Source organism: Eublepharis macularius, chromosome 5 (assembly GCF_028583425.1).
Source record: "Eublepharis macularius isolate TG4126 chromosome 5, MPM_Emac_v1.0, whole genome shotgun sequence".
Taxonomy (NCBI): Eukaryota; Metazoa; Chordata; class Lepidosauria; order Squamata; family Eublepharidae; genus Eublepharis; species Eublepharis macularius.
This window is the reverse complement of record NC_072794.1, coordinates 172,564,260-172,591,905: the sequence shown is the minus strand read 5'-3', so window position 1 is coordinate 172,591,905 and position 27,646 is coordinate 172,564,260. Positions and strand designations below refer to the sequence as shown.

Here is a 27,646-nt window from a genome sequence, read left to right as displayed (position 1 = left end):
TGCTGAGCAAGTGGCACCTTTTATTGGAACTTGACACATAGGAACCGTATCGTTCTTGGAGCGGATGCTCCCTCGCCCAAGGGGGACTGGCTACACCGCGTTTGATCAGGCTGGAGGGCGCCTGCAACCCAACGGGAAACGGGGAGGGTCTAAGTGGTGAAGGAGGTTTCTTCCTCTGTCACTGAAGTCTAGAGCGGGAGGTCAGGAGGGAAAGCAGGAGGCGGCAGTTCTTCTGCAGGGTTCCACAGCAAATGTGGGCATCTCTTTAGAGCAGCTTTGGAGTCACATCAAGCAAAAGTGAATTCTGTTAGGAAGTAAAGAGACAGACAGTCAAAACCCAACTGGCTCCCTTCTGGCCTCCTGTCCAAGGAAGTTGATGGCTGGCCTCAGGTATCAGGGCTGGGCCTCTCAGGACACTCCCTATTCCTCTGGACCCTCCTGTGGTGACCCTCTTCTCTTGGCTGGCCTCAGGTATCAGGGCTGGGCCTCTCAGGACACTCCCTCTTCCTCTGGACCCTCCTGTGGTGACCCTCTTCTCTTGGCTGGCCTCAGGTATCAGGGCTGGGCCTCTCGGGACACTCCCTCTTCCTCTGGACCCTCCTGTGGTGACCCTCTTCTCTTGGCTGGCCTCAGGTATCAGGGCTGGGCCTCTCAGGACACTCCCTCTTCCTCCGGACCCTCCTGTGGTGACCCTCTTCTCTTGGCTGGCCTCAGGTATCAGGGCTGGGCCTCTCAGGACACTCCCTCTTCCTCCGGACCCTCCTGTGGTGACCCTCTTCTCTTGGCTGGCCTCAGGTATCAGGGCTGGGCCTCTCAGGACACTCCCTCTTCCTCTGGACCCTCCTGTGGTGACCCTCTTCTCTTGGCTGGCCTCGGGTATCAGGGCTGGGCCTCTCAGGACACTCCCTATTCCTCTGGACCCTCCTGTGGTGACCCTCTTTTCTTGGCTGGCCTCGGGTATCAGGGCTGGGCCTCTCAGGACACTCCCTCTTCCTCTGGACCCTCCTGTGGTGACCCTCTTTTCTTGGCTGGCCTCAAGTATCAGGGCTGGGCCTCTCAGGACACTCCCTATTCCTCTGGACCCTCCTGTGGTGAACCTCTTCTCTTGGCTGGCCTCAGGTATCAGGGCTGGGCCTCTCAGGACACTCCCTCTTCCTCTGGACCCTCCTGTGGTGACCCTCTTCTCTTGGAGCTCTCCAACCCTCAGGCACATTTCCTCCTCAGCACCAAGGCTCTCCTTGCAATGCATCTTTCCATCAGCCAACCTGGCTTTACAGTACTTGCACGAACTTAAGTACACTTATTTGTGGCCCCCCCAAAAATATTATGCTGGACAATGACTTTTTATCTTGCTCCAATAATAGATTAAATGGAGGCTATGAGAACAAGGTAAACCACCTTGGGTCCCTGCTGGGGAGAAAGGTGGAGTATAAGTGAAGTAAATTAATGTGTAAAATCAATCTTAATAAAATTGGATGGGCTATTGGGGTGGTTTAAAACTGAATTTCTAAAGCACCTTGAACCAAGTGGGGAAGGCAAAAAAATATAAAAATTGTAATAAATAAATGAGTGCACAAATGAAATCCTGGAAAATACAAGTAAAATCAATTTCTCCTAGAAAGTGGTAAAAGGAGGGTGGCATCCATTCTATGTTTTCCCAGGTGGATTTTGGAACAGATTTATTAATATGTTTACTGAAATGCAGGGATTTTTTAAAATCAGGAAATGAATCTCAGCCCTTACTTCAAGAACAGAGACTGCAGCATCATCAAACTTCATATTGAAGAGGTTAGGGAGAGGGATTCCTATCTCCAAGGCACCTGAAAAATAACCAGAGACAAGTGTTTAATTAGGGTTGCCAATCTGTAGATGGCAGGGAAACACCCTAAGAACCCACATACACTACTAGGTGTGTCTAATCACATTTAGTAATTAAAGTGCCAGTGCTCATACATATTACAATATTACACAATAGTTACAGAATAATTACAGGACTCATTGATTATAAAGTACTCAGTCCCATGTTACACTTCCAGTCTTCAATATATAGGAGTGTCCCATTTAAGTCCACTAGGTTCCCTGTAATGCAATGAAACTCATACACAAGCAGCAGACAGCTCTTAACTCAAAAATTCTGGGTAGTGATGAAAGCTTCCAGAAGCGAAGAATCCCTCATTAGTTGGCTGAAATTCAAACACATGTAGCAGCTAGCTCTCAGCTTGCAATTCTGGGGAGCAATGAGGCTCCAAAAAGCTGAGAGCCTCTCGTTGGTTGACAACAAGCCCGCTAGCAATTAAATGTGCTCGTTTTGATATCTCTTCATCTTGGCCAGTTTTTTGAATCACGCACTCCTGGTTCTCCTAATCAAATGCTATTTTCACAAGTTAGTTGGATTCTGCATCTCCACAGCGAGTGGATATTGAAAACTGGAAGTGTAACATGGGACTGAGCACTTTATAATCAATGAGTCCTGTAATTATTCTGTAATTATTGTGTAATATTGTAATATGTATGAGCACTGGCACTTTAATTACTAAATGTGATTAGACAGACCTAGTAGTGTATGTGGGTTCTTAGGGTGTTCCCCTGGTTTGTAGTTACAATTTACTTTTGGAACCCCTCCTTCTTGTAATTTAATCTGTAGATGGCGCCTGGAGATCTCCCAGAATTACAACTCATCTCCAGACTACAGGAATCAAGTCCCCTCCAAAAAATGGCAGCTTCAGAGGTGAACTTTGTAGCTTTATACCCCACTGAGGCCAGTCCCTCCTCAGGCTTCACCTTCCCCAGGTTCCACCCCCAAATCGCCAAGAATTTCCCAAGATGGATCTTGCAATTCTCTGTATAGCCCTCTAATGCGGTTGTGACCCAAAGAGAGAGCTCTGGCCCTGGCACCAAGCACTGAAGGGTAGAATATGGTAGCCATACCATTGAGCACATGCAGATATTCAGTGACAATCAGGTTTTTGATCCAGTTTTCCAGGACAGCAATCTGCAACAGAGACAGAAAGTTTCACATTGTCAGCTGATAGGAGAAAGAACTCTTCCCTGGGATTCTTTCTCAATGCTTTCCCAAATATTTCCCATATGCTACTCATGGGTGAAATCAACAGCAGCCCACGCACGGTCTTTCTCTGTAGTGGCCCCTAACCTGTGGAATGGCCTGCCTAAGGAGACAAGGAGAGCCCCCACCCGCCTAGCTTTCTGCAACCAATGCAAAACCGAATTATTCAAAAAGGCTTTTGTATTGTAGGTCTCAGATGCTTTGCTAATGAGTTAAGGAAGAACCGTAGATTTCACCACTACGTTGCCTTGTATATTATCTGTTGCTTTAAATATGTGCTCCTATGTCCGCCCTAGAATTGCTTATGTTCTGTTTCAGCATTTCTTCAACTCTGTATTGGATTCTTGCTAATGTTATACCCTTATAAACTTGTGTTTATTTACCCTTTGTTAGGGGTTTGATTCACAGGGAAGTACAATTTTGCCGTCTTCTGGACATGGAGTAAGGGTCACTGGGTGTGTGTAGGGAAGGAGGTAGTTGTGAATTTCCTGCATTGTGCAGGGGGTTGGAATAGATGACCTTAGAAGTCCCTTCCAACCCTATGATTCTATGAATGCTGTTCGTTTGTTCCAAATTTTGACAGGATATATGGAGATATTTATTAGTTCTGTTGATTAGTATTTTTGGAGAATTATGTTGTTATACAAGTATTTTAATAGATAACAAAATATTTTATAGTTGATTTAATGAGATTTTTTAGGATGAAAAGAAGAAATATCTATGAATCTGGTTGTGTTATATACTTACACACAGGAGGTGGTGGCAGCTTCAAGCATAGACAGCTTCAAGAGGGGACTGGATAAATATATGGAGCAGAGGTCCATCAGTGGCGATTAGCCACAAGGTATAGATGAAACTCTCTGTCTAGGGCAGTGATGTTCTGTATTCTTGGTGTTTTGGGGGGGGGGGCAACCAGTGGGAGGGCTTCTAGTGTCCCTTCCCCACTGGCAGACCTCCTGAGCACACCTGTTTTTTTTGGCCGCTGTGTGACACAGTGTTGGACTAGATGGGCCATTGGCCTGTTCCAACATGGCTTCTCTTATGTTCTTATATATTTGCTGTTATATTTTAAAGGCCAGATGGATGTTACATTTTCGATAGTCCTTGTAATGTATAATTCTAATTTTCTATTTGTTGTAATCATTGTAGATTTTTGTTCTCCTTCCCTTTTTTCCTTCTGTACCCCCTTATCTAGTTTAAAAAATAAAAATATCTATACAAGAAAAGGCCTCTGCTGGGAATTTGATTACGCCGGCACATTTCTTATGCCTTCTGACCCATTCCTTGGGTTGGGTTTCTATCCTGCAGGTATGCTGGGTGAAGAAGGGCAATCACAGTTGGTGGGAGGCAAAAACTTACATTAAATTCTCCGATTTCTGAAGAAGAGAGCTTGAGGTCAAGGCTGCGGGGAAATGAAAATGAAGACATCACTTGAAGGCAATGGGGCCAGAGCATTGGGCCAGAGCAGTGAACAATAGATCAAGACAGTGGGACGGTAAATCATGCAAAGACACTAGAAACCCAGGATCTGATCCTATCCATCCCGTCGAGCATCTTGGTTAAAAGAGAGACACAATTTATCTTAATCTGATGTCTTCAGCATCTAGGGAAGATGGTCACCAGGAGGTCATGTAAGCGAGGCTCGAGCATCAATGCTGTCATGGCCCAGTCTGAGAGTGAGGTCTCCTCTGGAGGAGAGGAGCCTCGTGTAGCCAGCCAGGACTCCTCAGGAGAAGAGGAGCCCTGTGTAGCCAGCCCTAGCCCTGATTCAGCGGAAGCCAGCAATCAGGAGCAACAGCTGCTGGCTGATCAGAGCTTACAGCCAGCAGCTGAGGCACCAGCACCCTCTAGCTCCAATACTACAGAGGAAGCTCAGCCAGGGACTTCTACAGGTGCAGCGCAGCCAAGAGCCTCCACCCTCCCCCCAGGTTCACCCATGCCCAAGGAACGCCGCAAGCAGCGCCAGAGACTGGAACTGCAGGAGAGACGGTGCAGTGCTCGCCTCTTGAGCCAATGCCAGCTGCTGGAGAGTGACGATTAGTAGTGTCAGGATGGAGCCCCAGCAGCTGGCTGAAAACCACGCCTGGCTATAAGAGCCAGTCTGGAGGAACTGCCAGGCGTGGAAGCAACGTGTCTATTGCCTGCAACCACTCTGTGGTCTGTGAATGTTGCCCGTGCCCGTGCCCGTGCCCGTGCCCGTGCCCGTGCCCGTGCCCGTGCCCGTGCCCGTGCCCGTGCCCGTGCCCGTGCCCGTGCCCGTGCCCGTGCCCGTGCCCGTGCCCGTGCCCGTGCCCGCTTTTGGACCTGACACTACTGGTGACTGACCTTGGACTGTGCCTGACCTTGCTCTTGGACTCTGGACTCACTCCTGGCCTTATCTCGTGCTCTGACCACCGGTTTGACTTGGCTTTTGCTCTTGGAACTCCCCTCAGACTCTGCCATTAAGGTTTGGACTTGAACCACCCTGCTTGGGCTGGCCCAGCCCGTGACAGATGCTGTCTCTTTCCAGGCACCCCCTCCCGACCCATGGTGTCCCACAACAGTCTCCACAGTCTCATGAAAACCACTGGTGCTCTTACGACTGGATTATGGGACCTGGCTCCTGAGTTTAGCAGGGTGTGTTTGTGTGTGTGCATGTACGTGTGCAAAAGGAGGTTGCAGCTTTGCATTTGAAATACGTATTGCCATCTAAATGTGCAAAAGAGAAAACATTTTGCACATTCTGATAATGAAATTAGAACTGTAGTATAGGTTTACCAGCTGGCATCTGGCAGGATGCTGGGGGGCACTGACCTAGAAACGGGGCTCAGTCTCGTGGGAAGATTGTGGGTGATGGGATGCAGCTGCCCACAAGCTTCATTGAAATGAGTGGCAGCTGTGCAAGATCGGAGCGATCTACAAAGAGGCCCCGTGGCGGGCATCTGGTGTGACAAGCCAGCAGGGAAAGACTGGCTCTCTTCTGGCAGAGGTCCTGAGGCCAGGGACGCAGAAACAGAAGAGACCAGTCATCCGGGTCTGCCTGAGCATCAGGTATCTGGACCACGGAGGCTGAAATGTGGAGTACCTCCACAGATATTTGAGGGGAGCTTGCAAGCTCATTGAGTGTGTGGAAGGGGTGGGCAAAGCCCTACTGTTTGCCTAAGAGAGACCTAAAAAGGCCAGCTTGGAGGGAATTAGGGGAAGTAGGATGGAGGGATGTCACCAGGAGTGAGGCAACTTTTGAGGGCTGCTACTCTGTAACAGAAAAAGGAAAATAAATGTCTGTGTGTCCTCTGCACTTTGACTTCACATCTGTTTAAGCTTCCTCCAGGCTGTCCTGTATTTGACCACAGGGCCTCAAGAGTTGCCCAACTAGCCCAGTCCTTCCCTACACTGGCACCAGTTACAGCCACTTTCTCAAAGCTCTATCCAGGAAGCAAAAAACTGATCAGAGGAAGATATCTGGCCTGGGTAATTCGGGAGGGTCAAGTGTAAGGAAGAAGGTGCACTTACGTGTCTAGCGCGAAGGTGAAGATCAGCTTCGATGATCCAGCTTTAATTTTGCCACTCAGGCCAAGAGTCTGCAAACACAACATCACCAACTGTGAGACTGGTCCACCTCATGAAGCCACCTTAGATGAATCTGGATCTAATTTAGTCTTCCCTGTCCTAATTGGTTGGAGCTCTCCAGGGTCATCGGCAGAGAACGGACTTTTTCCCTGATGCATGAGATTTTTAAGCCATAATGCCAAAGATTCAACCTTCTTCATGCAAAGCAGATAATCTACCACTAAGCTACAGTCCAGACTTCTGTCTTATGAAATCTAGTTCTTCTGTTCTGGTACCTCTCATGGAGGGTTTTCTGTATTTACTTAAGAGAGAGCCAGTTTGGTGTAGTGGTTAAGAGCACAGGACTCTAACCTGGAGAGCTGGGTTTGATTCCCCATTCCTCCACTTGAAGCCAGCTGGGTGACCTTGGGCTGGTCACGGCTCTCTCAGAGCTCTCTCAGCCCCACCCACCTCACAGGGTGATTGTTGTTGTGGGGATAATAATGGCATACTTTGTAAACCGCACTGAGTGGGCATTAAGTTGTCCTGAAGGGCGGTATATAAATCGAATGTTATTATTATTATTATATTTCCCACTTTTGTGCTAGATAAAGACCTCCAAGGCAGCTCAAAACGACCACAAAACTTAGCAATAAAGCAGAACAAATACATAACTCTAGATCCAGCAGCTGATAAATATCAAATGAATTGTTCTTATATGAGTAGAAAAGAGACAAGTCCAGAAGCACATATAAGACTAACAAAATTTGAGGTAGGGGTAGCAGCCAATGCTCTGTGCACAAAGATGGTCTCAACAGAAATAAACAAAGCAACAGGGAATTCTGATTTGGAGTTCTGTTTGGAAACAGTAACCCAGTAATTTGGGATGTCGTACTCAAATGAGAAATTTGGAGAAATTTGGAACGTTCTTGCTTTCACTGGGCCTCTTCAAGTGGGCTGGCTTGGAACAAAGGGGGAATCGATCCAACCTTATGCTTAAATAATGATTATAATAAAAAGAAATAATGGAACAGTTTAGGAGGTTGCTTCTATGATGGATGGTGTTGTAGTGTACTGCAACATTTATTAATGCACATGCCTGGCTATTACAACATCCTCTACCTTTGTAGCCCCCTTTCTTCATTATGGTACATCATGCCTCAGACAGTTTTTGTTGCCATAGATTATTCTTCTTGTTTGTTTGTTTGGTTGGTTAGTTGGTTGGGTTTTTTTGCATTGTTTTCCAGTTCTGTAATCTTCGTCCTACTGCATTCTTTATTGGAAGTCTTTACGGAATTGTTTTTGATATTTTGTAATCCGTCTTAAATCTCAGTCAGTGAGAAAGGCAGACTACAGACGAAGTTGATCAGTAAACCAATAAATAAAACGAATTATGACAACGATCATCTTGTGTTTCTCCTTGTGTTACTTACAGCAGCCACTTCGAAGAGGGGCTTGAGACCAGATCTCGCACGAGCCAGAACTTCGATAGATGCCTTGAGAGTCAGAGAAGCCTTCCCATTTTTCAAAGCCACTTTAGGCTGCCCACTGAGTCTAATTTTGACCACCAGAGGCAATGATGAGGGTGCTCCTAGCTGAGAAATCTGTGGAAAGAACAAGACAACAGCAGTTCTTAAACCTGAGCAACCAGTGGGTGGCCATTTTGATTTTTTTTTGGTGACACCCCAAAGCCCTTCCCTCCTCCCTCAATGGCACAATATGACAAGCCAGGTCAGCTCTATGAGGGTTTCAGGCCTCTTAAAACACATGGAGAAGCACATCAGCTGCCCTTACACACTAGTTCAAGTAAAACACTTTTTTTTGCTTCTACAAGGCCTACAAAGTCAGGTTTTAGACCACCACTGATTCTTCAGGGCCACAGCCCAAAGGCCCTGACCCAAATTCTAATCAACCTCGCCCCTTGACTGGATTGGGCTTTGTGATGGACGTAGCAAGAAACATCCATATTGGTTAAGAACTTCTGGATAGAGGCCAGCTAGACAGAACTGAGAAAGATGCTTGTAAAAATAGAAAAAGATCAGCAGCATCCAAAACTTCCAGTATTCAAATGAAAATTCTGCGAGCTAGGGGTGGCATCTTTCTCTCTCTGTGCTGAAGTTCTTAGTGTTGGAAAATTGAGTGAAAAAAAGGTCAACTATATACTGGAAGTAACTATGACAACTCGTTATTCAACCAATTAGTGTTCTTATGGCTGAGTTATAATGATAGGACATTTTGGAGGACTTTCATTCATAGCGTCGCCATAGGTCTGAGGTAACTCGATGGCACATAACTAGGGGTGTGCAAGCCAAAAAATTTCGGCTAAAGCCGAAAGAAGAATCTCTTTCGAATAAGCCGAAAGCCGAAACGGCCAGCCGTTTCGGCTTTCGGCTTTGTTTCGGCTTTCTTTCGGCTTTCGGCTTTTTCAATGGGAAAATGCCTCCGTCTTCCCGGACGTCTGGGGGAGGCATTTTCCCACCGAATCAGCCCAAAATTGGTGGGGACCTTCCTCTAACCCCTCTCTAAAAACCCCCCAAGGTTCAGACCGATTGGACTTTGGGGGGCCATGTTATGGCCCACCAAAGCAGGTCCCCCTATCCTCCCATAAGAAAGCGAAGGAGCAGCATATTGTTAGCATGCTGCTGCTCATCTTCATTATTTCCTGTGGGGAAAAAATGAAGAAGCAGGCTTCCTTTGCCAGGGGTGGCATTTTGCATGCAAAATGCCCCCTTACCCTCAGGGGCCCTTCTCCCACCCTTCCTCCCACCCTCCACCAAGGCTCAGCCTGCTCCCACTTGGGGGGGCCATTTCATGGCCTCCCCAAGTAGGTGCTCTGCTCTCATCTCTACCACTGACAGCTGGGGGAGGCTTGTCTTGCCAGGGGTGGCATTTTGCATGCAAAATGCCCCCCGGCCCTCAGGGGCCCTTCTCGCACCCCTCCTCCCACCCCCCACCAAGGCTCAGCCTGCTCCCACTTGGGGGGCATTTCATGGCCTCCCCAAGTAGGTGCTCTTTTCTCTACCACTGACAGCTGGGGGAGGCTTGTCTTGCCAGGGGTGGCATTTTGCATGCAAAATGCCCCCCAGCCCTCAGGGGCCCTTCTCCCACCCCTCCTCCCACCCCCCACCAAGGCTCAGCCTGCTCCCACTTGGGGGGGGGGCATTTCATGGCCTCCCCAAGTAGGTCCTCTCAGCCCCTAAAGTCCACCCCTTACAGCCTCACACAAACCCAATTCCCCCCCAGCTGCCACACACAGACCCAAATCCCCACATTAGCCCCTCACAGACCCAAATCCACCCCCACCTGCCCCACACCCATAACCCCAGGAACAGGCTGGCAAAGGCCAGCCCTCTCCCTTTGTTCCCTATGCTGGGAACTTCTAAACTCTCTTTCCCTGGGCAATTCTGCACAGCCCAGGGGTGCCACAATGGTGGGCACACTTCTGAGTGCCAGCTGGTCCCTGTGAAAGAGCACCTGAACCACAGACACCCTCCCTCAAATTCCCCCACCACCTACAGAGATGGCTGGCCAGCCAGCCCCATTGTTCCCTATGATGGGAACCAACTGCACAACAAAGAATAAAACACGAACAACACAAAATAAAGTTTTTTAAAAATTATTTTCTCCCTTTCAAAGTACAAGTAGGCAAAGCATTATGACACATTACACCAGCAGTCCCCCACACAGAAAAATTAACACAACTCACTTAACATCAGAGAATCACAAAACACGATTCCTGTCAAAAACACTTTATTTCTTGAACAGCTTTAGGATACACAGCAGGGGGGCACACCAAAGGGCATGGCAGCAGTATCTTACACAAAAATAACACAACTCACTTAACATCAGAGAATCACCCCAAAAAATTGCTGTCAAAAGCACTTTATTTCCTTAACTGCTTTAGGTTACACAGTAGGAAGGCACAACAGGGCATGAAAGCAGTGTACTACATAAAAATAACACGACTCACTTCACATCAGAGAATCACACAAACACAACTGCTGTCAAAAACGGTGAAGTGGGTTGTATTATTTTGTGTAGTACACTTCTATCATGCCCTTTGGTGCGCCCCCCCTGCTGTGTATCCTAAAGCTGTTCAAGAAATAAAGTGTTTTTGACAGGAATTGCGCTTTTGTGATTCTCTGATGTTAAGTGAGTTGTGTTATTTTTGTGTAAGATACTGCTGCCATGCCCTTTGGTGTGCCCCCCTGCTGTGTAACCTAAAGCTGTTCAAGAAATAAAGTGTTTTTGACAGGAATCGTGTTTTGTGATTCTCTGATGTTAAGTGAGTTGTGTTAATTTTTCTGTGTGGGGGACTGCTGGTGTAATGTGTCATAATGCTTTGCCTACTTGTACTTTGAAAGGGAGAAAATTTTTAAAAAACTTTATTTTGTGTTGTTCGTGTTTTATTCTTTGTTGTGCAGTTGGTTCCCATCATAGGGAACAATGGGGCTGGCTGGCCAGCCATCTCTGTAGGTGGTGGGGGAATTTGAGGGAGGGTGTCTGTGGTTCAGGTGCTCTTTCACAGGGACCAGCTGGCACTCAGAAGTGTGCCCACCATTGTGGCACCCCTGGGCTGTGCAGAATTGCCCAGGGAAAGAGAGTTTAGAAGTTCCCAGCATAGGGAACAAAGGGAGAGGGCTGGCCTTTGCCAGCCTGTTCCTGGGGTTATGGGCGTGGGGCAGGTGGGGGTGGATTTGGGTCTGTGAGGGGCTAATGTGGGGATTTGGGTCTGTGTGTGGCAGCTGGGGGGGAATTGGGTTTGTGTGGGGCTGTAAGGGGTGGACTTTAGGGGCTGAGAGGACCTACTTGGGGAGGCCATGAAATGGCCCCCCCAAGTGGGAGCAGGCTGAGCCTTGGTGGGGGGTGGGAGGAAGGGTGGGAGAAGGGCCCCTGAGGGTAAGGGGGCATTTTGCATGCAAAATGCCACCCCTGGCAAAGGAAGCCTGCTTCTTCATTTTTTCCCCATAGGAAATAATGAAGAAGATGAGCAGCAGCATGCTAACAATATGCTGCTCCTTCGCTTTCTTATGGGAGGATAGGGGACCTGCTTTGGGGGGTCATAACATGCCCCCCCAAAGTCCAATCGGTCTGAAACTTGGGAGGTTTTTAGAGAGGGGTTAGAGGAAGGTCCCCACCAATTTTGGGCTGATTCGGTGGGAAAATGCCTCCCCCAGACGTCCGGGAAGACGGAGGCATTTTCCCATTGAAAAGCCGAAAGAAAGCCGAAAGAAGCCGAAACGTTTCGGCTTTTTTTCTTTCGGCTATCCGAAACGTTTCGGCTTTCTCTGAAACGTTTCGGCTAACCCGAAAGAAGCTGAAACACTTTTGTTTCGGCTTTCTTTCGGCATTCAGAAAGCCGAAACGCACATCCCTACACATAACACACACCCAGGGCTGAGCTATAGGCCCTGGCAACCAGTCGGCAGGTCTGGCAGTTTTCTCTGCTGATCTGAAAGCTAGGAGGCTATGGGCAAGTTCCCACCCTTTGAAGGAGAGGAAAGGTAATAATAATAAAGATATATTGTCGAAGATGATTCTGTCCCCTTCCCCTAAGCTACAAAGTTCATATTCCCATTCCTACAAAACAGAGAGAGCTCCATTTTCTGTCATTACAAAAGATTTGTGGGTTTCCTGGAGTACCCGTCTCCAGAGCTCCCAGACCCAAGTCTGAAAAAAATATAATAAGGAGTTTGCTTTGGAGATTTCGGGAAAATGCTTCCCCCAAAGGTGTAATACCCTAGAAAATTGCCTTACCTCTGGAACCAAGGACTGAAGAGCGGATGTTGTCAACGGGACATTTCCACGGAGCTAGCCAAAACAACACACATAAAAATGTGACATTAGCCAATAAATTTGGAGTGTGGCCAGTCATTCTTCAATGCCACTTAAAAGTCGCTCTCTGCCCCTACTCTGAGGTGGCTGCGATCCTTTCTTAGTACCATAGCAGCTTCTCTCCTTTTTTTTCCTTTCACGGGATACACACACACAAACATAAACACACAGACAAAGCTTGCTGTGATTGGGAAAACCCCACCACCCTTCCCCATTCGCCTTTCCTCCTTCACGTATGCACTTAGACGCAGCCTTGCTCCTGACAGAAAAGGAGTGCTATAAACTCTCTTCCCCCGCATCAAAGCTGCTATTTGCGTATTCCAGGGAAAACATGGAAGTAACTGTATATTTTCCTCCTGCTGGGCAAGTTTTATAGTTTGCTGTTGTGGTTTGTTTTGGGAAAACAGCATAGGAAGGCTTTCCCCATCAGAGCACAGCAGAACTGCTCTGAAATACTATATTTGTTTTGCACATGCTGCCATTTCGTGACTGGCTCCACCCACCAAGCCACCATTTTGTGGCTGGCTCCACCCACCAAGCCACCATTTTGTGGCTGGCTCCACCCACCAAGCCACCATTTTGTGGCTGGTAGCTCCCAAGATTCTTGGGGAAAAAACCCATACATCTTCCATAAACATCATCTGTCCTCTTCTGCCATAAGTGTTTTTCAAGCACTATATTTTGACAGCCTATCACAGGGATTTCCTTCCCACTCTTCCGCACAACCGCTCTGAAAGGTGCAATGTTTTGTTTGCTTTCCCCCCTCTTAGAAATGCAGAACTGAGACTGAAGAACGGGGTCTTGGCCAAGGCCACTCATCGAGTCCTGCAGCTGAGCTGGTGTTTGAACCTAAGTGCCGCTTTCCTCTGGACATCTTTCAAAGAGGTCATGTGAAACAGCGAGACACAAACTCCTGGCTTCTGAGGGAGACAGAACTTGCCTAATGGAAGTTTACCCATTAGGCAAGTTTATCCATTATCCAGTAGCCTGAGGCTGAACTAACCCAGTTTCAGACCCACATTTGGGGTGCTTAACCCTGTCTTTTCTGCCTTCTTCATGAAAGGAATGGCAGGAAGGGTTACATCAGGGCTTAGTTCTCATGGCCCCTTCTTACATGCCCAGGGAAATGCCGATCACCACTTTGGGGTCAGGAAGCCATTTCCCCCAGGCCAGGAGGGTTTTGCTATCTTCTGAGCATGGAGCAGGGATCACTGAGGGTGCGGGGAGGGTAGTTCTGAATTTCCTGCAGGGGGCTGGACTAGATGACCCTGGAGGTACCTTCCAACCTTATGATTCTATCATTCTATGATTCTCTCCTACACCCCCCCCCCCAACAAGGTTGTTTGAAAGAAAAGCATATTTGGGGAGTCCCGGCCAGTAAGCTGCTCTCTGAATTTGCCAGGTGCTCTCCCCCGATGTAGGAGTGTCCCACCCCATATGATCGTATTGCCTATTTTGACCAACTGTATTTGAGGGCAAAGGGACTGGAAACGATCAGAGCAACAGACAGAGGGAAAAGTCCCCTTCCCTTCCCGATGGGAGTCCTGTTACTTGAGACTGCCGCCATGCTCTCCCACTGAGGCAGGAGTTTCCAGGGACTGGGAAGGGGGCACTCACCGTTTGTTCAGTGATGTCTGCGTTGAGCAATCCTTTCGAGCCCAGCGTGCCCAGCAGAGTGGAGAGGAGATCCCCCGGGAGAAGCAGCTGAGAGGAGTGGTCTGCAGGCACAGGCAGAGCGGGCATCTGGACCGGAGGAAGGCTGATGGTCTTGCCTTCTGGATCAATGATCATGAGCTAGAAGAGACATCCAGAGAGAAGAGGTAGAGACGGAGCCCTGAGCACCGCCTGAAGCTGGCTGGCAACACTGTGGGGTGGGAGGCTGATCAGAGCAAGATGAGAAGCTCCCCCCTGGCTGACCCAAAACCTGAGGATACCACTCTCTCTTCCACTCAGATTCTCTCTGCACGAGATGCCTGGGCACATGTTTGTCAAGTATAGGGAGATGCAATGTTAGCCAGGAAGCGTAGTTCAAAAAGACAGAACCTGCAGAGATCGCTCCTCAGAGGGTTTGTTAATTTCATTTTCGCCTCCCCAAAGGTTCTGTCAATTTCACCTCTCCAGTCTAAAACTGTGTGGGATGGCAACCAGAGGGCAGGGAGGCATGGAAATGGACTGCAGCTGCCTTCCAGAGCTGGGCTTGAACCTGGAGAGATTCTGATGGGCTGAAGTTGCAGAGGAGTTAGCTGTGTTAGTCTGTAGTAGTAAAATCAAAAAGAATCCAGTAGCACCTTTAAGACTAACCAACTTTATTGTAGCATAAGCTTTCGAGAATCACAGTGCATCTGACGAAGAGAACTGTAATTCTCGAAAGCTTATGCTACAATAAAGTTGGTTAGTCTTAAAGGTGCTACTGGACTCTTTTTGATTCTGATGGGCTGAAGTTTCCCTTCTGGCATTTCACAGCCCCTTCACACAGCTCCAGTGTATAGCAAAGCCTTGGCCCTGCTGCCAGCTCTGTCTTTTTAAACTACCCTTCCTGGCGAACATTGCATCTCCCAACACCTGTTCTTCACGAGTCAGATGTTTCATGTAGAGAAACTCTCAGTACATCGATGGTTGTTGGGGGTTTTCCGGGCTGTCTTGCCGTGGTCTTGGCATTGTAGTTCCTGACGTTTCGCCAGCAGCTGTGGCTGGCATCTTCAGAGGTGTAGCACCAAAAGACAGAGATCTCTCAGTGTCACAGTGTGGAAAAGATGTAGGTCATTTGTATCTACTCAGGAGGGGTGGGGTTGAGCTGAGTCATTCTGTAAGAGTTTCCCAGGGTGTGGAATGCTAATGGCGGGAGGCTTCACTGTATCCTGAGGCGGTTCTTTTGCATATGGATTGGTGCTTGATGTGCTAATCTTCTCTGCAGGGCTATTGTCGGGTGTGGAGTGTTTTGTTGGCCTGGTGTTTTTCAGAACTGGAGCCCATGCTCTGTTCATTCTTAAGGTTTCTTCTTTCCTGTTGAAGTTTTGCTTATGCTTGTGAATCAACAGGAAAGAAGAAACCTTAAGAATGAACAGAGCATGGGCTCCAGTTCTGAAAAACACCAGGCCAACAAAACACTCGACACCCGACAATAGCCCTGCAGAGAAGATTAGCACATCAAGCACCAATCCATATGCAAAAGAACCGCCTCAGGATACAGTGAAGCCTCCCGCCATTAGCATTCCACACCCTGGGAAACTCTTACAGAATGACTCAGCTCAACCCCACCCCTCCTGAGTAGATACAAATGACCTACATCTTTTCCACACTGTGACACTGAGAGATCTCTGTCTTTTGGTGCTACACCTCTGAAGATGCCAGCCACAGCTGCTGGCGAAACGTCAGGAACTACAATGCCAAGACCACGGCAAGACAGCCCGGAAAACCCCCAACAACCATCGTTCTCCGGCCGTGAAAGCCTTCGACAATACATCTCAGTACATCATTTGCAAAGGGCAAGGCATCAGGGGGCTCCTGCCCACCCAGATTCCTTGCCCATTAACCCTATATTACCCTACTCTACTCTAGTCCTTGCATCATATTCTTTCTGGAAACGGCAGCCTTGGAAGGAAGAGCAGCGTTCCAGATAATAAGCAAGCCAGGTGACTCCACAGCTCTCTGCATATTCACAGACATCAGTTGCAAAGGAAATTTGTGTTTTCCTAACGCCTCCTGTGGAAGTCTCCGCTTCCACGGCCCGGTGCCAGAACCCACCTGGAGTAGTGTGACCAACAGAACTGGCTCTTCAATTGTTTGTTTGCAAGTACAACCTGGCCACTTTAGATAACGCCACATTCCTAGGGCAGTTCACTTCTATTCTTTGTTGTAGAACGTACAAAGCTTGGTACATTTTGCACAGGCCAGGATTACAATGCAAGGCAACAGACAATTTTACACTGAGGAAAGCCAAACGGACTGGATTATGCAAATGAAACAAATTTTGCATCTGTTTATTCATTGTGCATGCTTTATTCTGGTGCCGCTAGCCATAGAGAGAGTCAAGGAACAACACGAAATCTATCTGTTCAGTATTAGAAGTCCTGCTCAGCCCTTTGGAGATTTTGACACATATTCTCCCAACAAAGGCTAGGCTTTTTTAAAAAAAATCTGCACATGATTCTGTGCTTTCCCAGAATTGTGGATGATGTGAGGGCAGATAGCATATGGTTAAAAGCACTAGTAGGAATGGAATAATGCTCTTCTTTAGGAGGAGCTCTCTTCTAATAGACAGCTGAGCAGTGGCAAAACTGAAGCTCTGGACCATCTACACGGAGCCTGGTGTAGCTCAAGGCTGTATGAAAGAGCCAGTGGACACAGCCATTTCCTCTAGCAATTGCATGAGGCTGTATCACAATGCAGCCCTAACGGCACAGCCATGTGCCTCATTCTAGCACGAAGAGAGCTGAGATTGGAACTGGCTAAAAGGTTTTTACCAGGATCTGTCATGCCCTAATCCTGACATGGCCATGCATTTATCACCATACTACAAATTCAACTTGTAGCACTTCATGATCAAAACACACACGTCAGTCAGTCTTGGGCTGGGTGGCCCATCTTACACACAGTCTAAAACTCTCTGTGCAGGAGCTCGCGTTCACCACCAGGGTACTTTTTGCTGGGGAGGGAGGAAGTAGCGAGGAGTTGCTTTGCAAGTGGGCTCCCAAAAGTAAAATAAGTTTGCATTCAAATCTCACTTCAGAACCACTGGGCTCAAGGGCTCCTAGAAATGAAACCTGCGAGTAATGCCTATTCCAGCTAGTATAAACTCTCCTAGAATTCTAGCAAAAGTCTTTCCCCCTCCTGTCGCTGGAGAGCCTCCAGGGGTTCAATAGATAAGCTTCTGAATGTAGGGGCGGCTTTCCCACTAAGGTGGACCTAGGCAATTGCCAGGGTGTGTGAGAGGCACCAAAAGAACCTGCCTCCCTCCCCCTGCCCTGCCCCACAAAAGGTAGAGTAAGCCCAGCCTGGCTGGCCAGCTGATAGAGGTGGGAGACCAATTGACAGGTAAGAGCCAGTTTGGTGCAGTGATTAAGAGTGTGGGACTCTAATCTGGAGAGCCAGGTTTGATTCCCCACTCCGCCACTTGAAGCCAGCTGGGTGACCTTGGGTCAGTCACAGCTCTCTCAGAGCTCTCTCAGCCCCACCCACCTTACAGGGTAATTGTTGTGAGGATAATAATAACACACTTTGTAAACCACTCTAAGTGGGTGTTAAGTTGTCCTGAGGGTGGTATATAAGTCGAATGTTGTTGTTGTTATTATTATAAAGGGCTTGTTGGGCTGATTGGCATCAGGCACAAATGCCTTTGAGGCAGCCGTGTCTGCAGGCCAAGCACGTGTTCCCACCACTGAGATGTGCCCCCCTCTAGAATACATGAGACTTCCCAATATACTTCCACTGCCACCTGAACAACTCTTTAAAGTTTGGTTTTGCTGGCATCCTAAAATCTAAATTAGCACCCTTGGTGGTGTGTAAAGGTTTCATGCTCAGACAGAACAGTGGATAGATGCTACATCCGGCACCTCTTCCTACAGAGCCCCACTGTTGCCTCTCAGCACGTTTGCTTACCCTACACACATTTGGGCAAGCAGGAAGCTGAGTCAAAGTAGGAAATAGGGGTTGACTTATATATGCATCAAAGGTGGAGGATCCCTAAGTGTTCAAGAGTACAAGGAAAAGGTTGCCTGCTTACATTCAAATTCAAAAGCAAGTGTTGACCTCGGAACAACGGCAGGCCTGCCAGGGTATAGTGCAGTTGTCCTAGCATACCAAACGGGCAAACACCTACATGGGGATAAACAGAAAGCAAGTCGGGGATTAAAGACAGACAGCCAACGCCTCCTGCAACTTCCTCCCCAGCAATAATCGCCCGTCTTTCTGAAATAGGGATTATGAAATATTCCGTGGAATGCCCCAGCACACACAGAGATGATGAGGAATACCCTGATAGAAGTCTTTTCACCTGCACGGTCACACTCTGTGATCCGAGTTGTGCAAGACTGTTTTGGCATGTCGTGCACAATATATGTGGGGTTTTCAGGCCTGGTTTATCAAAGGTTTATCAAAGGTTCTCCACAACTGAGCCTGTGTTGTGAAGCTGGCACCAACAGCTGGCTTATGTTCCGGAACCGCAGTACTAAACAGGTCCAAGAAACCTTATGAACTGTTCCTCCACTGAATGCAGCCGCCAAAAAAGAACAGCCTTTCCAAATATGCTGTTACTTTGACTTTTGATAGGTGGACAGCCAAGACTGTCCCAAGACCTTCCCAACCGTTCCCGCCCTTTCCCGCTCTCTCCCTGTTGCTTCGACCTGGCCAATGGCTGCTGGTGATTTTTAGCGTCTGTCCTAAACCTCCATCTTTGCCAATAATGCTCCCCATTTATCACATGTGTTTAGAACATTCATAGTGTTTCGTCTGTTAACTCAACAATTCTTGCAACTCATATTGTGGAAAGTGATAGCAAATGTTTTAATGCTTTATGCACTGGTTTGGTCAGATGTGCATGCAGTCTATCTGGAACAGCCATCGAAAATGCATCATTGTTCTTCCTAAGGGGATGTTGAGCTTGGATGTGCATGCATGCATGCATGAGTGTGTCCGTGTGTGAGTCTCTGTGTGAGTCTGTGTCTGTGTGTGTGTGTGTGTGGCCTCACCCATTCCAAAAGATGTCAGACTAGACAGGGCTTTTGGTCTGATCCAGCATGACCCTTCTTATATAATGAAAATTTGAATTGGAGCCTCTGAAAATCCCCTTGGCCAAGCCATAACGAACAAACTTACTGTTGACTGTGCTCAAAACGGTGTTCAAGAGATTCACCACAAGGTCTATGACTGGACACAGCTGCAAAGCAAGAGGGAAAGATCAGGCTGTGGAGGCCAGAAGTATAATGCCACCAGAGGGCTTTAAAAACAATGGCTAGATTGCTATAACACAATAACGTCATATAGCATGCTATTGTTACAACTCATCCCTCTGAATTCCCAGCTTTTAGTTTTTTTAAAAAAAATAGCTCTTTTTGTTGCTGAGATACAAGAAATACTCTTATCGCTCTGATATCAAATGGGATGAACTTATTTCTGTAAAAAAATGAAAGTTCCAAATCCAGAGAAACTAGTAGATGATGAAAACAGATCATTGTTACGTTACAGCAATCTAGCAATTTGCAATTTAAAAATTCACACTTCACCTAGCCTGACCAATGGCTTGCCTTTTTTTTTTTTTTTGAAAAGTGGTAGATTCAGATATTAGCTCTTTCAGGCATGCAACTTTGACCTTTTAGTTAATTTATTTATTTTTGTTCTAAAATGCCTAAGACTGAACTGTATATACACTTCAAAGTTTGCATGAAAACACAGTTGGACACGGTGCCATTGTTGCATTATAGCAACCATTCTCAAATACAAAAGGAAAAAATGACAGCTTCAGAGGTAAGACTCTACGGTATACCATAGATTCTCAATGAAATCCCTCTCCAAATTCCCTCCTCCACAGACTCTACCCACAATCTCCAGGAATTTCCTGGGCAGGAGCTGGCAACCTTTGGATAGGGGAGAGGCAGACCAAGGCAAGGCCCTCTTCCATGGTCATTTTTGCCTCCCAGTTCACCCTGGCTTAAATGGATCTCTGTGTGTCGAATGGCCGCCATAGCCCAACAACAGCACAACATCTAATAGTCGTCCTGTCACCTGACTTCTTCCAACAGTCTCTTTCCATGGGAACGTCACATGTACTAAGATTCTGTTTCATAAACAGACAGCAACGGGTACTGTGTGGCTCGTGAAATGATGAGGTCAGACCATTTTCATTAATCAAATTCTTGCCAGACTCACCACCCCAGGAAGAAGATTGTTCAATAGGTTGACTACGATCCGATCCAGATTCAGTGGGATTAACCTAAAGAGGAAAAGAAATGGTTTGACCCACAGCAATGATGGATTCTTAGTGTGGTGTAAGATTTGGCATTTAAGATATGGAGAAAGGCAAGAAATCACTCAACAGTAAAAGTCCATTAGTAGCTATTAGGTATGATGACTGAATAGAACCACCATGTTCAGGGCAATAACCCTATTGACAGCAGTTGCTTTGTGGTGGTGGTGGTGGTGGTGGGATCTATTAGGGGAGGTTTTGGCCTCTATGTCCTTCTTGTAAGCATTCTAGGTGCATTTGATTGGCAACTCAGTGGAAGAGAAGGCTGGGCAAAACGGATCACTAGAAATTAAGCGACACTGCCGCTCTTTCATGTGTGAGATACTTGGGTAGCAGCAGGATATTTCTCACGTTTTTAACAAAACAGCGGATATCATACTGTATGCACAGTCAGAATAATGGCCCACACTGCCAAAGAAGGGTGATTACCAGATATATTCTATAGGGGGAGGTGAGCAATGGCATTAAAAGGTCCAGTTTGGCACCTCAAGGACAGTTCATTGCACTCGTTGATACTTCTGTGTAACCGTCAATAATGTAATATTCAAAAGATGTCTTTCATCCCTCCTACTCAGCCACTCAAAAATTTAGAAATAGTGACAAAACAAGGTATAAAAGCCGATTTATACCACATCAGAGAATTGGGCTCAGTACCTGACAGGCAGCAGCTCTCCGGGATCTCGAGCAAAGACATAAAAGGGTTTTTTTTGGCCAGTCTTTCAACCTGAGACCTTTCAAAAATAAAGACACCCAGAACTGAACCAAGAACCTCCCGTGAGAAATGTACGTACACTGGCTCACACTTCCCTGTTTGCTAATTCTTTGCCAAGATTTGGGATTTAGGTTTTAGCGAGATGACAATGAAGCAGAGGAAAAGAAGCAGCCTCGAAAGAATTGGCCTTGAGGTTCTATTGGCATTTATGGGCACTTACCCGGACAGGACCTGAACGCCACCCAGAAGGGTCTTGCAATTCTCAAGGACCAACATGGGGGCTCCTGTCTTATCTTGCACCAGCTTAGCCCTGCCTGTGATGTTCACTTCCACCAGCAGATTCAAAATCCCAATCACAGGCCTGAAAGAAAATGCAGAAGAGGTGAGACAGGTGACATCTTGCACTGAACCTCCTCCAAAAATATCCTGCAAGCATTCAAAGAGCACAAATGGCCTTAAATTCCTAACTTTCACGGGGCTCATCTGATGGAGCAGTTGCAGAAAGAGTTAAGAGTCCAGTAGCACCTTTAAGACTAACCAACTTTATTGCAGCATAAACTTTCGAGAACCACAGCTCTCTTCGTCAGATGCATCGTCAGCTTTCGAGAACCACAGCTCTCTTCGTCGGATGCATCATCAGCTTTCGAGAACCACAGCTCTCTTCGTCAGATGCATCGTCAGTCTTAGTCTTAAAGGTGCTACTGGACCCTTGACTATTTTGCAACTACAGACTAACACGACTAACTCCTCTGGATCTATTGGAAGGAGAGGCGAGTCACACTGACTATTGATGAGCATTCACTCAAAGACCATTTTTTTAGTGGACGGTGATGCTACATTTTAGTCCTCGTTCTTAGAAGCAGGCTTGTGGCTGACAAGCAATCAGTGTGTTTCTCCGCCATGGAAATCAAGAGGCAACGCGCCATTCACATGGCACTGAAATGGAAATAGAGTTACGCCCCCATTCCAGATATTTGTGGGAGGACTGATGTGCTCGTAATCTGCTATGTGAGGGGTCCCTGTTCAGATAGATCATTACATTAAGCTGCTTTGTTCCACCAACTCCAGTCATGGGCTGTTTCCACACTGCTTACCTTCATCCGGAACACCGCGGAACGTCATGAAAAAACTGCAGAAGATAGCATCTTCTTGCACAAGTTTTGCATGATGTTGCACAAAACTCACGTGAGAAAATGCTATCTTCCATGGTTTTTTCGCGACATTCCACGGTGTTCTGGATGAAGGTAAGCCGTGTGGAAACAGCCATGGTCTTGGGGGGACTCCTGCACCGAGCAGGTGACTAGACCACGATGATACTTCTTTAGCCCTGTGGGACCTGTCCACTCATCAGTTCACCTCATGCCTTGGAAAAAAGAGAACTTTTGCCTATGAAGGGTCTACAGTAAATCGTGTTCCATTTATCATTTTGGACAAAGGCATTGGGAACTCTTTTCCCTAGCAAGGATGGGTATGGGATGAAACCCCGTTTCTAATAATAGTTGGGAAGCTTAATAAAAAGGCAAGGAAGGAAGTGCCCGGTCCCTTTTGCTTCTTCCTGTGGAAGCCGACTCACGTATTGCCGCCCTTGAGCTCCACTTTGGTATACAGGTTCAGATCGACCCCAACACCTTCCAGCAGTTTCACAGAGACTTTAGGAAGGACGATATCCACGATCTTCAACCTGAAAACGGGGGCGAGGAAGGAGAGAGAGTCCAAAGAAGACATTAAAACCTCTTCAGGAAAGACATTTCACGAGAGAAGCTGCTCGGTGGAAATTTAATTGCACATTTGACACTATGTGGGCAGAACAAGGAAGATCTGCATATTCCTGTCTTATATGTGCTGGCCTACATTACAGGGATAGCATAAGGAATGCAGCACGCATGTAAAGCATTTTGGACACGGTTATTCTCATTTGCAAACGAACCCCTTGGATTATTTATTGTTTCAACCTCGTTTTGCATTTCTCTACGTGTTTAAGGTACATGTACCCTTCCCCATTTAAATAGCTTCTTCATGGTCACCATATCTCAAGAAGGACATTTCAGAAGTGAAAAAGGTACAGAAGAGGACAACCAAGGAGATCAAGGAGCTGGAGCATATTTTCTGTGAGGAAGGGCTGGAGAGCCTGGGAGTATTCTGTTTAGAAAACAGACAACTACACCCAGCTAATTTTCTTCCTCTTCTCCCCACAACAAGCTGCCAGCAAAGAAAGGGCTGCAGAGAAAAGGAGAGAAATGGCCTCCCCGGTCACAGTGCAAACTTTAAAAGTATTATATCTGTCTTTGCCCAGCTTGGGTAGGAGAAGAAACAAGCCCTTTCCCTCTCCTTTTGCAACGCAAGGAATTGCCGCTCTCCTGGCACAGCTCGGAGGAGAAGGAAGAGAGGCAAGCTTTTTTGCAACTTCACTGTGTAGCCATTTTGCTGAAGGAGAAAGGTTAGGGTGGTCAGGTCTCCTGCTATGGCAAGAAACCCCCCGGTCCCGTGCTCAGTGCTCCACCACTTCTCCAGCAGGAGCAAAATGAGGGAATAAGCAGGGTCGTGGGCCTCACCCTCAAAAGCTCCCAGGGGTTGCCGGCAGATGGCTTGCAAACCTAGTGGATCAGAACCTTTAAAACCCTAAGTGGAGTGGGACCAGCAAACCTGAGGGGCCATGTCTCCCCCATATGTACCCCGGAGAGCACTCGGATCAGCAGGAAAACATCCACTAATGGTCCCTGGCCCCAGGGAGGCTCAGCTGGCTTCGATGGGGCCAGGGCCTTTTCAGTCCTAGCTCCAACCTGGAGGGACTATCTGTCGGAGGATACCTGGGCCCACCAAGACCTTATATCTTTTTGACAGGCATGCAAGACAGATATTCCACCAGGCGTATGACTGAGGCCAGTCTAAAATTTCTTTGGGAATGCCTCCTGACCGGACTCTCGCTGGGGGGGGGGCACAGAACCACCTGCCCCTCTCAGACGTGAAGTCATAATGATGACATCAGTTTTACCCCCTCTCCCCTCCCCCCTCCCCATTTATGCTATGTTGGAAAGAGTAAAGGAGGCTGACGTCTGGGATTTAACTGTATATATCGATGATACGGATTTTAATATGTTTTAATGTATTTAAATGTTCTATTTTTGTATTATTATATTGTTGTAACCTGCTTCCCCAATCAGCTGTGAGTCAGCTTCTGACCAAGAGGCAGCTATAAATTTATCTGGCAACTGTTTGATTCTTTGATGCAATATGAAAATAACTTTATCACGGTCTAAGCACGGGTAACGAACAAGGTAAGTCTGACTGCCAGACAGGTTCACTGAGAAATTCGCCGCATCTCTATCTTTCCTTCTTATTCACTGCTCATGGGAGTCAAGAGAAGGTAAGGCTTCTGGGAACCAGAGCAGGGCCATTTCCAGATGGTTTACCTTCACGCGGGATGTCGTGCCTCATTGTGGGGAAAATGCAAAATATCGCATTTCCTCGTGCGAGTTTTGCACGACGTCGGGCAAAACTCGCACGAGGAAACGCGATATTTCGCATTTTCCCCGCAACGAGGTGTGACGTCCCGCGTGAAGGTAAGCCATCTGGAAACGGCCCAGTAAAAGGAGATAAGGCAAGGCAGAAATGTTTTGAATAAAATAAAAAAGAGATGCTGCAGGAGATAGGAGGAGAGTTTCAGTGAGAAAAGATCTTATCTCATTGGCAGACTGAGCTGTCATTCACTGGAGATCAGTGTTTTTTCAAATGCTCTAGCTTTAGGGGCTACATACATACTTCTGTATGTAGTTGCCTCTTGAGGAACTCCTGAGCATCTTCTGCAGAAGCTCCACATACTGCAGAAGGTGCAGTATGGGTACCATCTTGACCACACATGCTCTGAAAGTGTGGTCTGGAACTCATGCCAGGCATTCTTGTGATTGGACCTCCCGGGGGAAGGTCAGAAACAGAGACCAAGCTGCCTTCTAAGGAAACTTATCCTCCGCATTTTTGATCTTCTTATCGAAGAATGCCTGAAAAGCTCCCAAGAGACCCAGCATCCACTTGTGCAGCTGTACCTTCTATGATCACCTTACAAGCCTATCAGTGCTCTTCTCAATAATAGGTAACTCACCCAAGTAGACCTTGACCTCCCAGGACACCATCAAGCAGTCCTCCGGTGAGGCCTCCAGTCAAGCCTCCTAGAAGGTCATTTCCTCCTTGGCCTCCTGTGATGCCTCCAGTCAAGCCTCCTAGAAGACCACTTCCTCCTTGGCCTCCTGCGATGCCTCCAGTCAGGCCTCCTAGAAGACCACTTCCTCCTTGGCCTCCCAGAAGATTTCCAACCAGTCCTCCATTTTGGCCTCCCAGGACACCACCAATCAGTCCCCCAGTCAGGCCTCCAGTCAGACCTCCTAGAAGATCATTTCCTCCTTTGCCTCCAGTCAGGCCTCCAATCAGACCTCCTAGAAGGTCATTTCCTCCTTTGCCTCCAGCCAGACCTCCAGTCAGGCCTCCGGTCAGGCCTCCTAGAAGGTCATTTCCTCCTTTGCCTCCAGCCAGTCCTCCAGTCAGGCCTCCGGTCAGACCTCCTAGAAGGTCATTTCCTCCTTTGCCTCCAGTTAGGCCTCCAGTCAGGCCTCCGGTCAGGCCACCTAGAAGGTCATTTCCTCCTTTGCCTCCAGCCAGACCTCCAGTCAGGCCTCCGGTCAGGCCACCTAGAAGGTCATTTCCTCCTTTACCTCCAGCCAGGCCTCCAGTCAGGCCTCCGGTCAGGCCTCCTAGAAGGTCATTTCCTCCTTTGCCTCCAGCCAGACCTCCAGTCAGGCCTCCGGTCAGACCTCCTAGAAGGTCATTTCCTCCTTTGCCTCCAGTCAGGCCTCCGGTCAGGCCTCCTAGAAGGTCATTTCCTCCTTGGCCTCCCAGAATACCTCCAAGCAAACCTCCATTTTGGCCTCCCAGGACACCATCAAGCAGTCCTCCTTGCCCTCCCAGAAGACCTGTCACGCCTCCTAGAAGGCCTCCTTGTCCTCCTAAACCAAGCAGTCCAAGCACTCCATCCAGCAGTCCTGTACCAAGCAGTCCATTGAGCAAGTTGCCTTTGGCCACGGTGTCTGAGACAACTGAAAAGAGAGAGGCAGCAAAATTCAGCAGAGAGAAGAGAAAACCATTTCATTTAAATACAGTCTCATCATTTTTTCTTCTCCCTTCTCATCAGGACTTTCCATCATTAGTTTGATATGTCCAACTTCTTCCTAGTTTGTAGAACTGTGCATGATTTCATTGGTACAGTTTTTATTTTTGGCTCGTTTTCAGTTTTTAAAACTTTACTTCTATTACGTTCACTATTAATGCTTCTTTTTTAATAATGAGAGTCACTCATGCTTTCCTCCTCCCCTTCTGCCGTCCCCCTCCTGGAACAGAGCTGCTGCCCAAACTGGGGCTGCTACAGCTGCCATTCTTATGGCCCATCCCATCCAACCAGGGCCGTTTCCAGACGGCTCCCCGCTGCGATCTTCCGCGTTTTTTTTCACGATCTTCCGGCTTCTTCCAAGCCACAGGGAGCCATCTGGAAATGGCCCAGATCAGGTGAGGGGCTGGTCAGAGGCAAAAACCTTTCTTTGCCTACAATGGATACTCTTTCCAGTGAGCTGGAGATGCTGCACTGTGTCCTTGGACATGAATCCCCAAATGCCTAAAATTGCATTTGTTCTTAATGACATCAGTTCATATGATAATAAAATCTAGTATCAATAATGATGTGCTTGATGCTATTGATTTTTTATTAGTTAATATCCAAATATCCAAACACTAAGTAGAGCACATATAATACCAATACTACGCAAGCTGAATTGGTTGCCAGCGGAGTACTGGATCAGATTCAAGGTTCTGATATTGACCTATAAGGCCCTATGTGGACTGGGACCAGCATATCTGCAGGACCGTCTCTCCCCTTATATTCCCCAGAGGACTCTCCAATTGGAAGAAAAACAGCTATTAGTGGTCCCTAGTCCCAAGGAGGTCTGCCTGGCCATGACGAGATCCAGGGTTTTCTCGGCCCTGGCTCCTACCTGGTGGAATACTCTGTCTACTGAGACCAGAGACCAGCGGGATTTACTGTCTTTCTGCCAGGCCTGTAAGACAGAGTTGTTCTGCCAGGCTCATTGCTAAGGTTCGGCCTCTGCTGGCCTGGGGGGGGGGGGGAAAGAAATTTAAACACCCCCCTGTGCAAAACTGTCCACCACAGTATACATGCAAAATATTATAAGTCTTCCTGATGCTGCCACCACACAATACAAAATTTTTCTAAATGTTATAAGATGTTTTAAAATGTTTTTAAATGTTGTTAGCCGCCCTGAGACTGCTTGCGGGGAGGGCGGGATAAATAGATGAAATAATAAATAATAAAATAAATAATAAATACACAGCCTTATCGGTTTGTTAACCTTAACCCTAACCGTAACCATTTCTGCTCTCTGCTTATCCCACGTTATAATTTGTCTGGATTCATCTTCTATGTGGGCTAAAGGCAGCCATAAATCACGTTTTTAAAAATGCCACTAGCAGTGTGGACAAACTTGGAAAA

The 27,646-nt window shown here is 47.4% G+C and overlaps 1 protein-coding gene across 1 annotated transcript; it reads right to left on the bottom strand.

Annotated features, from left to right (window-relative positions):
- LOC129330450 (BPI fold-containing family B member 3-like) lies at window positions 1-26,741 on the bottom strand. Its single transcript, XM_054980484.1, has 15 exons — window positions 26,690-26,741; window positions 25,196-26,183; window positions 22,673-22,780; window positions 21,320-21,460; window positions 20,291-20,354; window positions 19,241-19,301; window positions 18,150-18,241; window positions 14,045-14,221; window positions 12,350-12,403; window positions 8,026-8,196; window positions 6,557-6,624; window positions 4,424-4,466; window positions 2,929-2,992; window positions 1,744-1,820; window positions 1-304 (listed from the first exon to the last, which is right to left on the bottom strand). Exons 1-15 carry the CDS (start codon window positions 26,739-26,741, stop codon window positions 266-268), a joined length of 2,199 nt encoding a protein of 732 aa, XP_054836459.1. The 3' UTR covers window positions 1-265.
- Window positions 26,742-27,646: the final 905 nt, after the last annotated feature.

Coding starts and splice junctions, on each gene's coding strand:
- LOC129330450 (XM_054980484.1), bottom strand. CDS start 26,741: ATGTCCAAGGACACAGTGCAGCATCTCCAGCTCACTGGAAAGAGTATC. Junction 20,355..21,319: donor GGCGTTCAGGTCCTGTCCGG/GTAAGTGCCCAT, acceptor TTTCCTCTTTAG/GTTAATCCCACTGAATCTGG. Junction 8,197..12,349: donor TTCAGTCCTTGGTTCCAGAG/GTAAGGCAATTT, acceptor TTCTTTCCACAG/ATTTCTCAGCTAGGAGCACC.